Below are 11,669 nucleotides of genomic sequence, written 5' to 3'. Positions count from 1 at the left end.
AAAAGGCCTCTCAGGTGTGCCGGCACTTAGGTTTTAGTTAACTCCAGATGTGGTCAAGTTTACAAGAACAGCCATCACATCGCCCAAGGAATAACACCTGAAGTGACCTTTGGCCTTGATGCTTGATGGCATCCATACAAGTGTTCTCTCTCTCTCTCTCTCTCTCTCTCTCTCTCTCTCTCTCTCTCTCTCTCTCTCTCTCACACACACACACACACACACACACACACACACACACATACACACTTACACAAAAAGGGAGGGAGGGAGACAGAGAGAGAGAGAGAGAGAGAGGGAGAGAGAGAGAGAGTTTCATTATGAAACTCCTCCTGAAGATTTGGAACAGCACATTCTCCTGAACAATATGCCCACACCCAAGAGCCACAGCTGACTGACAAGGGGCCACTGGGAAGGACAGCAGACACAGGGAAAACCCTGGGTTTTGAGGAAAGTTAGCAGTGATCACACACTGCTGGCCACGACCCCCACAGAAGAGCCAATGGAGGCTGCGCCACTGTGTGGGGACACTCTGGCTCACTGCTCCAGTCACCAAAGACTGTGAGTCGTAATAGCTAACCTTCATTGTAAACTGGATTGGACTTGGAGTCACCAAGGAGCCACACTCTGCCCTGCCTGGGTCTGTGGTGGCGTTTTCAGAGAGGTTTAGCCCAAGAGGGAGAACCCCCCTAAATGTGGACAGGAGGTCCCAAGGGCCGGAGTTCTTCGCTGTGTAAAAAGAAACGTTCATCTCTCTGTGTTTCCTGTTTGTGGATGAAGTGTGACCAGCTGCCTCCAGCTCCTGGGACCCTCAAACTGTGAGGCAAAATAAGCCCTTCCCTTTGTTTGGTTTTGGTTTTTCAAGACAGGGTTTCCCTGTGTAGCCTTGGCTGTCCTGGACTCACTTTGTAGACCAGGCTGGCCTCAAACCCACAGCAATCTACCTGCCTCTGCCTCCCGAGTGCTGGGATTAAAGGTGTGTGCCGCCACCACCTGACCCCCTTCTTAAAAAAAAAAGGTTGTATTTATTTATTATGTATGCAGTGCACGCCAGAAGTGCATATGCACCTGTATGCCAGAAGATCTCACTGTAGATGGTTGTGAGCCACCATGTGGCTGCTGGGAATTGAACTCAAGACCTTTGGAAGAGCAGCCAGTGCTCTAAACCGCTGAGCCATCTCTGCAGCCCAGCCCTTCCCTTCCTAAGCTGCCTTTTGTCAGGTATTCTGTCACAGGAACAGGAAGGTAACCAACATGTAGTTTCACTTCACCACGGGGTCCCTGGATTCCCCACAGAGAAGAGGAGGGGACTGCCTGAAAAGATTGACCAGGGTGATGGGAGGACTGAGGCCAGAGGTACAAGCTGTTGACAATTGGCCAGAGGAAATGAAGGTGCCAGAAGAAGGCACTACAAAGTAACCAGGCAGCAGACGGCTGATTGCCAAGTGGGGTAGCCTGTCACCTGTGGCCATCAATCCGTCTCCATGCCTGGGCTTAGATTGGGCCAAGGAAGCAGAGTCACTCACTTCCTGGAAAACAGATCCCACAGGGGCAAAGGAGGTGACAGGGACAGAGAGGCAACACGGCACCGGCCTCATGTGCCAGTCATAGCAGGGACTCAACATAGTGGACAGCTGGCCTCAACAGCAAGCCAGTTCAGGGACCACTCAGCAGGTTGACAGACAGTGCAGGGCATTTTCTGTCCATCATGTCTATCAATAAAATGCTGTACTTAGGACTCTTGTCTGACTTTGGAGACAGCCATGAGAATGGCAAAAGAGTCACTTCCTGAAAAAAAAAATGGACACACACGCAAAAAGTGCCAGGACACAGAAGGACACCCAAGAGGCAAGTGGACACAGCAGTTCGCAAGGAGAAGCAACGAGTCCAAGGCTGTATGAAGTCTGGGCTATATGGGGCCCAGCCTCAAACAAACGAAACAAAAAGTTAAACAAACAGAAGGAAGAAAGGAGTCCAGCAATAGCTGCAGAAGCCAGAGCCTAGCAAGGGCACTCACAGCTGGAATCCCGGCACGCAGAAGGCTGAGGCAGGAGGATGAGTTCAGGGAAGCAAGCACAGTTTTGATGTCAGTATCCACGAGGCACCATGGATACACAGAAGCATCCGTGCTGTAAACATGGGCGCAGCTCAGCTCTGCACCCTCCAAGGGTCACACATCACTGTGGAGGGGGATCCGTGTGACAGACCTGCTGGAAAAGCTGTGAGGAGCAGTCAGACACGGGATGTATACTCCAAAGAACCGCTGAAGTGACGGCTTTGAGCCACGCCTGGTATCTGATTGCCCCTGAAAGGGGCAGAGTGACAGGACTATGCAACCCTGAAAGCATGTGCTACACCTCAGATAATTAAATGATACATTTCACACATGTGGGGACAAGCAGGTGAATGTTATGACCCATAGGGTTTTAAATTTCCCCGTCCGATTTCCTGTCCGCATTGCTCAAAGAAAAGCCCACAAAATAAAAAAATCAACCATGGGCAACGGCAGCAAATAAAACAAACAAACAAACAAACAAACAAACATAATAGATACATCGTCTGTTTCAGAAGGCATTTCCAGGGAAAAATAAAATAAGATTTTTTTTTTTTAAAAAGGGAATGTGGAAGTGCAGCAGTCAGAGCCGGCCCACAGCTACCAGGAAGCCCTGCCATCCAGAGTGACTCACTCCACATAGCTGAGGTTTTACCACACCTTGGAAAGCTGGGAGGCCGTGTGACGCCAATTCTGGCAAGAAGTCACCATCCCTTTCTCCCAACCCCATGGTCTATCTGGCTGCTGTTCTCTTGTCAGGCACTGTACAGTGTCCACACCGACCCAGCACCCCTCAGCTAAAACCTAGCCTAGCTACCAACACGTTCTGCAGAGCCAAAGACAGAGAACTACCGGTGGGTTTTACAAATGACTCCCCCCAGACTCTTCTAATGCCGAGCGGTGGAGTCCCCAGCATGCTGAAAGATGACAGGCATTGGATGTAACCCATTTCCAAGCAGCTTGGGTTTCAGGAGCCTTATCCCCCCGCTTCTGGGATCAGATCCTCTACAAAGAGGGTTGTGAAAGGAGGGCCCCAGGATGCAAGTCTCATTGATCTCAGCACAAGGCCCGGGCAGCCAGCCAGCTCACCGGGGCCCAGCCCTTCCTGGTAACTGTGTTCACCTGGAACTCGGCTCAGACCTAAGCACTGCTGCCAGCACTCCGGAGTCAGCTGCTGCCCCGACACGCCTGGCCTGGCGAGGCCTTCTGATGCTGATGTGACCCACCATTTGGTCCCAGAGGCAGTGCTGGGAGAATCAGAGTGTTAGCATGGCCTGGGCGTCACTGAAGGCCTGGGAGGAGTGAGGAGGAGACCACAGTGTCAGAGAACTGCAGCCACGTCTGCCACACAGGAGGCCAGCAGGCCTGCCAGTTCTTTCCTCAGAATCCTCAAGCCAGGGTGAGGTGGGTTGCTGTGACAAGCCTGAGCTCTAGAAAGGCCTTCTCTACCTCTTTTTGTTCTTGTTGTTTTGTTTTGTTTTTGTTTTTCAAGACAGGGTTTCTCTCTGTAGCCTTGGCTGTCCTAGACTCACTTTGTAAACCAGGTTAACCCAAACTCACAGCGATCCGCCTGCCTCTGCCTCCCGAGTGTTGGGATTAAAGGCGTGCGCCACCATGCCCGGCTTCTTCTCTACCTCTTAGGCCAGCATTCCAAACAGCGCTGAAGGTCAGGGTTTGACCGGTGACTTGGGGCCCTGCCAGGGAAGGTCTGGGTCCAAGGGCCACCCTGTGACCTGAAGCCAGGATTGGCTTTCCTCGCTCCCATTTCCTGTCCTGAGGTCCCTGGGCTGCCAGCGGTCAGGCTTCAGGGAACCAGGTCAGATCTGTCCCCGAACAAAGCTTGGTTGTTGCAGATCTGCAGAGAGGCCACCGACAAGCAAGGCTCCTGGGGCTGCCACCAACTCTGGTGGGAGTAGCTTGGTGTCATCTTCACTGTGGCTGCAAGTGGACGGGGGCCCAGGGCAGGGTTGGAGAGATAAGGCCAAGAAACTGGGCAGGGAGCAGAATGCCCCTCAACCCTCAGGCCCCTTCCAGAGCCTGGAGCTCAGCAGTACCCAGCAGACACTTCAGGAACAAGAGGCTCAGAGCAAACTGAACTTTGGGGAGTTGGGGCCCCTCACAGCTCAGCAGGGCTGTTCTGGCAAGGCTCACCAAAGTTTCTGGAGCCAGTGCAAAGCTATCCCATTGGAGGAGACCAGCCCACCTGCCACAGTCGGTTTTGCTGCTGCCACAGACACTGGACACCCTACAAGCCTGGCTGCCACATGACCCCTATGCAAGGCCCTACAATGGCTTTCTTTATATATATATATATATATAATTTATTTATTTTTATTTTATGTGCATTGGTGTTTTGCCTGCATGTATGTCTCTGTGAGGGTGTTAGATCTTGGGGTTATAGACTGTCATGTGGTTGCTGGGAATTGAACCCAGGTCCTTTGGAAGAGCAGTCAGTGCTCTTAACCGCTAAGCCATCTCTCTAGCCCCCAGCAATGGCTTTCAACCAGGCCTTAAGCCCTCTGAGGCAGACTGCTTTTAACTGGCACTTTTGGATCACATGACCTGTGGTAGTTCTTGTCAGGACTCTGAGGTCTCTCTAGGAACCTCTAGAGAGATACAGCACAGCAGGGCTTTACTTTGTGTCTTTGGAAGCCCCAGGGGATCCACTAGGCCCAGGTCCTGATGATCTCCCCCCTCCCCTATAAATCCCTGAAACATCAAAGAGCTGGGGTTGTTTCCAAGGTAACAGCCCCAACAAACAAGCCAAAGTTGGGGAGAAGAACCACCTCTTTCCATACCCAACTATTCACACTCCTTGGGGACTAGGTCTCGCTCTGCAGTCCCCACCCCACCCCCAACATCCCTGGGGCCTGGAGACCCACTCAGCATGTGCCCCCGGGGGCCCGGAGTGTGTGTGTGTGTGGGGGGGAAGGCTGGCCCTGTGCTGGTCTGTGCTAGATCTTTCCTATCAATAAGCATCTTTAGCAAATTGCAGCACTGTTGCCACGCAACAGTGCCCACGGACAAACATGCGGAAACCAGGGCGACTCCAGGTTCCATGCCCGTGGGGCCTCAAGCAGCCTGGGACGGACAGGACGATCTGAGAAGGGCGCTGAGTGTTCAGGTGGGCAGCGGGCCTTCCATGGTTCTCGATAGACACCCACCTGCGCCCTTCAGGCACCCACTGTCTGACGAAGCCAGCTGCTCCTAAATGAGACCCTTCTGTCCCCTCTGCTCCCATCCTGGTTGAAGCAGGATTTCAGATAGAAGGTGGGTCATCTCATACCCAACTCTGTGACGGTAAGGGGCTGCAGAGCGGAAAGCTAGGGAAAGGAGGAAGCAGGGGCGGGCAGGGGGAATGGCGGCCCATGCCTGAACTTGCCTTCCCACCTCCCCAATGGTCTGGGGTGGGGGTGAGGGCTGACTCCTGACTTGTGCTCAGTCAGCTCTCTTGAGACCAGGAGCCTCGGGAGCTGGGCGAGGGTGCGACATTAGCCATACCCTGGCTACCTGAGGAGGCCGCTTCCTCTCCAGCCTAGGTCCCATGGATACACTGGAGCCAACAAGCTTGAGCGTGAGGAGACAGAGAGGTGACTCAAGCTGTGGAGGGACCAGCGGAGAAGGAAGCATCACCCACTCCCACGCTCACTGACACGCAGGCAGCTTACTCCCAAAGTGACCTGGGAGGGGGCATCCCTTGTCCTTCCCAGAGCCCCCAGAGTGCTGGGTAGGGGTGAAAGCTTCATCCTGCGGACCTCCTAGGACAGAATCCTTGCCCAGATAGAGCTGGCACAGCTAGCCACCTGCCTTGGAGTCTCCTGAGAGGCACAGGAGTTCACAAGATAATTCCAAAGCCCATTCTGCTGGCTCTCGGCTACGTCCCTGGCTCTGCCACTGAAAATTTCCAGGAAAGCCAAGGGCACGGAAGGGGAATTCCAAAAGACTCATAGTCTGTGAGAAGCTAGGTTCCGGACCCCAGAAATCGAAAGGAGTGGCTCTGCACAGAGGGGCCTCCAAACCATGGGAGTCCAGGGGCATCAAGGGGAAGCCCGGGGGCATCAAGGGGAAGCCCTGGGCCCTGCAATGCGCAACACACAACCTCCTAGGCCCTCAGTCCCTCCTATGGCCCATTGGAGATAATTCTTAGGATAGCAGCTAGAGTTAGAACAGGCACCTCTGAATCTATTCCTGTAGAAACTCACTGTCACAACCAAGCATTGTCCCTGTTTAACAACTAGACACGTGCAAAGGAGTCCCCCAGTCCCCACAGCAACCCAGGACTTAATCCCAGGAGCTGCACAGCTCAAAGCGCCTGCCCTTAACCTCTGGGCCACACTGCTACGAAAGGGAAGATAAGTTCAGGAAGAGCTAGGGCAGCCAGAGGGTCCTCCCATCCCTCAATGACCTGGTGTCCTGCAGTTTCCCCACCTGGGAAAAACACATTTTATTCTCCACCACACCAGATCCCTTATTCCTAGAGATCAGGCTCAATCACAGTCACCCCTAAAGCCTGACCCCCCCCCCCTGGGTGCCCTGAGTAACTTGGAGGCCACCCTGTTCAGAGGAGACAGGAGCAGTAAGGAGCTGCTGTCTCACCCATATCTGGCCTCCCCAGCGACAAGGCAAGCTCCTGCAAGCTAAAAACATGTTCTGTCATTGTTTTTGCAGCCTCTGGCCTGACTGTGAGTGCCCACCACAGAAAGCCTATTTGGTGACTGAATGCAAACCGTGGCCCTGGGGTCACTCCGGACAGACTTCTCATGTCCCCTCTTGAGAGGCCCCAGGAATGCTCACGGCAGGTCCCTGGCCTCAGCGTGGCAGCCGTTCCACGTATTTCAAGTTCACAACTAGGGTCTAGAAGTGGTAATCCCACTCAGTCTACAGGAAAAGCGCAGACCTTCCAAGTGCCCTTGGATTTTCAGATACTTTGGAGATTTTTTACATTCTTTGCTATTTTGCTCACTTTCTGGTGGCAATGGGGCCTTAGGCCAATCTGACTTCCACAAGTGACCCTACTCAGGGCCAGGCTGCAGGAGACCTGGAGGACACCAGCGTGGGGCCAAACCCCACCACCCAACCCCATACAGCCGCAGCAGAGTGACCCAGCACCCCTTGGCACATTGCCAGGCAGGGAACAAACTGGATATGGTCCAGGGCCTCCCTTCTGCCCATCCTCCAGGCGCCCTGCCCCTTTAGACAAATACATGGAACCAGGGTGCTTGCTTTTACAGGCGCTGTAAGCTGGACTTCCACAGACCTTATCAAAGAAAGTTTCATCTTTTCTTACCGGCTTACGGTTGGGTGGGTATAGGAGAGACGGCAGGGCCAGTGCTGGTCCTACCACCTGCCCGACTCCAATAAATGCAGCCTCAGACTCCCCATGCAGACTCAGGGTGGGGAGAGGGAGGTGGGTTTCTGGGGTCTGTGCAGTAAGCTAGGCACCTGTGAACCTGGGTACCTGAGTGTCCAGACCTACCAAGGGGCCAAGGACGAGCGAACACAGACCTTGGCCATCCCCAGGCCAGCCAGAGAGCCCAGGAAATGCCCACAACCATTCCAAGCATCTGGAGCATGCTGGGAGGGAGAAGGGCCCAGTGCCAAACCTGAGCGCGGACCATCTGGAAGCCCCTTCCTCCCCCACCATCCAGCAACAAGTTCTCCTGAAAAAAAGCCCGAGCAGCCAAGCCAGCAACTTAAAGCCATGAGCTACTGACCCAGAAGGCTATTTTTCAGGGGAAACCAAATGAGCCTTTTTTTTTTAAAAGATGAAGTAAAGTCTTTTTGGTTCCTGAATATGGAAAACAGGAAGAAACAGAACGAGAACGTGACCTCAAGGCAGGGGGATGGCCCAAATGACCTCTTCAACTCTAACTCAGTCTCCTGATTCAGAGCTCTTATCTTAAATGAATTCACCGGTTCTTGGCAGAAAGCTTCCTGTCCACACAGATTAGGTGAGGAACCTGAAGAGGCGGCTTGCGAAGTTAGAGCAAAGTTAGAGGAAGAGGACAAAGGATCCGGCCTGAATTCACAAAAGAAAGAGTGAAATCAGGGTTATTGAGCCTGCCCTCGGGCTGCCTGGGAAACGCGGGCAGCAGAGTTAAGAGAGTGCGGTACTTACTTAGTAACGATCACTGTGGAGCCCCTGAAGAGCCCTGAGACCCCCCACCACACACACTACACTCTGCCAGTCAGAGTGAAGTCCGCCTGCTAGGGCACTCATGTCACCAGCAGACTCAAATAAGCGGCCCAGCCCTCCTGGGTAGCCCTGTGTGGAGACCTTTTCACAGACCCTGCTGGGCTGATGACTAACAGAAGTTACCTGGTCCACCTGGCGCTCAGATTAAGGCAAAAAATAAAAAATAAAAAATAAATAAAAACCACCTCCATCCAGCCCCACCCACCCAGCCGCCCACCCAGCCTGCAGCCTAGCACGTCAAACTACACCTGTAAGTCAAACATCCCACCGACAGGGCGAGGAGGACGCCTCCAGAGCAGCCCCCTCACACTCTAGTGTGAGCCAAGTTTGCAGGGACCCTAAGGCAAGATCAGGAAAAACTCCAGCGGCACAGAGAGCAAGAATCTTGCATATCGGCCTCCACCAGGCCCCAGCGCCCCGGGTCTGCGCATAGGGAAAGCCAAGTGCGTGGAGGGCAGAGTTCACTTTTGGAGCTCCCGCCCACCCCCACCCCCCGCCCACACACAATCCCCATCTGTGGAACAGGGCAATACAGCCAGGGGCTCTAGAATGCCCTGGGGGTATAAGGTCCCGCGGGCTCTGGGTCACCGGACTGACTTGGTTCCCGGGTGGCCTCGCCCACCTCGGCCACCAGCACTCAGGTGACACGCACAGATTCACGACTCCGACCCTCCCCACGCCGGGCGCAGCGCCCACCTGAGTAGGACTTCTTCATGGTGCCGCCGTGGCCGCCGCTCCCAGGAAAGTGTGGCGGCGAGGCCCCGGGGCGCGGGCTCCCAGGTGGCTAATCCGCGGCCGCCGGAGGGCGGGAGGAAGGCGGGAGCACGACCGCCCCGCCCCGTCGAGGTGCGCGTCCCGCCCTGCCCCGTGCCCCCACGCAGGTGCGTCCCGCGCCACCCGCCACACCTCCCTGAAGCCGAAAGTTAGTCGCCGCAGCTTTCCCGGGGCCAGGCAGGAGCTGGAGGGGAAGGCCCCCGGGCGGACCACGGGCCACCACCAGACAGTCCTGGAGTGCCAGGACGCTGGCTTGGTGAGCCCAACTGAGCACCACACACCGGGGGTGCCATGCCGGCCGCGCTGGCTGCCCCGATGGGCCTGGGCAGCCGTGGCCTCTTCGGGAAGGTGGCCACCTTAAGACTGGTCATCATTTCTGCCGCATTTGACATTCAAGAAGCATCCATTCTGTGCTTGTGCCAGGCTCGATGTCTTCTTGTAGTAGAGCCTGGGGCCGGCGTCCCTACAACCGCGGACTCTGAAACTCTGCAGCCACTGAGTTCTTACGTTTAAATTCTTAAAAGTGCACGCGTGTAATCTCAGCACTTTTACAGAAGGTTCACCACGAGTTTAATGCCAGCCTGGGCTATACAGTTAGTGACAGGCCAGCCAGCGGTATGGAGCAAGATGTGCCTTTTAAAGGGGGATAGAAGGGCTGGGCGGTGGTGGTGCACTCCCAACACTTGGGAGGTAGGGGCTGGCGGATCTCTGCTTTGGAAGCCAGCTTGGCGTACAGGATAAGAGGGCCAGGACTGCACAGAGAAACCCTGTCTCGGGGCTTGGGGCAGGGGCTGAGGGATGGGTCAGTGGTTAAGAGCACTTGCTGCTTAACCATCAAACCAGAGTTGCATTCCCAGCGCCCACTCTGTAGGCTCCCAACTTCCTGTAACTCCAACTACAGGGCACCCAGCACCTCCTCTGGCCTCCACTGGCACCAGCACACATGTGTGAATATACTCACACACACAGACACTGACAAAGGCTCACAGAAGATTAAATGCGCTTGCTCCTGGACTCGATCTCAGGAGCCCACAACGCGGAAAAGCCAACTCCCACAAATCGCCTCTGACCTCCACAGTCATGTACCCCTCCCCCACCAAGCATACAGGCACACACAATAAACAAGATGTGAACAACAGCAACAACAAAATAGAAAGTAAAAGAAAAAAGCTTCCTATAGTAAAATGTTCTTTGGGGTGGGGGAGGGGGGCGGGAGGGGGAGGTGTGCCCGCCCGCTCAGAGGAGAAAGTGGTTAATTCTGTCCGCAGGGTGTGGAAAGCCATCTATTTGACGTTATGCCAAAGCAAGGCTTTAGAAAAGGTGAATGTGCCAGGTAGCTAAGGTAATGAGAGGCGCGGTTCCGGGCAGTGGGCAGGGCGCCCTCAAGTCCGGGTAAGGCCACAGCTGCCTTAGCATACAGCTCTGAAAAGCCCACGGAGAGCGACAGAAGAGTTACGCCACACCAAAATCCCCTTCCTCTTTTCCTTTGCAGGGAAGCCGAGTATTGCCACTTTCGCGCCTGTGTGTGGGAAACAGCTCTTCCCACCCAGTTCCCCTTCTCCACTAACCTCCGCCCCCCCACCCCCCGCCCCGTGGAGTGCCCCCATTTCAGGTACAGCGCAGGTGGCTCAGGGTGCCTGAGTCTCGGAAAGCTAAAGGAGGGAGGAAGGACAGAGGCTGTAGGAGGGGGCGGTGGGGGGTGGGCACGGACAGCCATACCAACGCCATCGATGCCTTTCAGCCCTACCTCGTTTCTGTGGAAACCTCCCAGATACTGCGTCCCAAACGCAGGAGGAGGATGAAGTTTCTATACAAGGTATGCTGAGATGTTTAAGAAGAGTGAAAGTCATTTAGCATCACATTTTGAATATTTTTCCTTTTTTTTTCTGTTTTTTGTTTGTTTGTTTTTCAAAATAGGGGTTCTTGTGTAGCCTTGGCTGTCCTGGAGTTCCTTCAGTCGACCAGGCTGGCCTCGAACTCAGTGAGTTCACCTGCCTCTGCCTCCCGAGTGGTGGGATTAGAGGCATGAGCTGCCACCACCCGGATCTCATTTTGAATTTTTTAAAGGAACAGTTTTTTAAAACGTGAGGCATACTCACTGCCTCAGTGAGCACAGGATTTAATGTACTATTGTAACCCTCCACTGTACAGGCTCCCAGGCCATCCACTTTTTAAAATGTCCTTTTGACCTTCAGTGCCTCTGCCTGTTTGCTTGGGCTGTTTGTGACCCCTCACCGGCTTTCTTCCCGTGCCAGGTTCTGCTGTGGTTGATGGTGATTATGACACTTCCCACATCTTGCCGGGCTGAACTCATGGTTACTGAGACTAGAGGAGAGATGCCTTCGGTCCCAACGCTCTGTAGCAGAGACAAGCAGATTTCTGAGAGTTCGAGGCCAGCCTTGTCTACAGAGTGAGTTCCAGGACAGCCAGGGCAACACAGAAAAAGCCTGTCTCAAAACAAAAACAAGCAAGGAAGCAACATGTGCACCCCCCTTCCCCCGCCAAAGAAAGAAAGAACAGGAGAAAGAAAGAAAATTGTCTGTGTGGCTCTGAAAAAAACCAGGAAGCATGTGGTACTCAGAACGTGATGAGCCTGCAGGAAGAACACTCTTGGGCACTTCCTCATGTGGTGGCCGGAAGTTTAGCCAC

The 11,669-nt window shown here is 54.3% G+C and overlaps 1 protein-coding gene across 2 annotated transcripts in view; it reads right to left on the bottom strand.

The window, feature by feature from the left end:
• The window catches only part of SEPTIN9 (septin 9), a 162,452-nt gene extending 153,378 nt beyond the window's left edge, over window positions 1-9,074 (bottom strand). For both annotated transcript variants that reach the window (XM_084749062.1, XM_084749060.1), the window contains exon 1: window positions 8,943-9,074. Coding sequence is in view for 1 of the 2 variants with exons in the window: in XM_084749060.1 (XP_084605186.1) it covers window positions 8,943-8,961 (19 nt within the window). In the remaining variant the exon portion in view is untranslated. The remainder of the gene's footprint in view (window positions 1-8,942) is intronic.
• Window positions 9,075-11,669: the final 2,595 nt, after the last annotated feature.

Source organism: Acomys minous (assembly GCF_964271855.1).
Source record: "Acomys minous genome assembly, chromosome: 12".
NCBI classification, from domain to species: Eukaryota; Metazoa; Chordata; class Mammalia; order Rodentia; family Muridae; genus Acomys; species Acomys minous.
The sequence above is the reverse complement of the archived record's forward strand: the minus strand, read 5'-3'. Positions and strand labels throughout refer to the sequence as shown.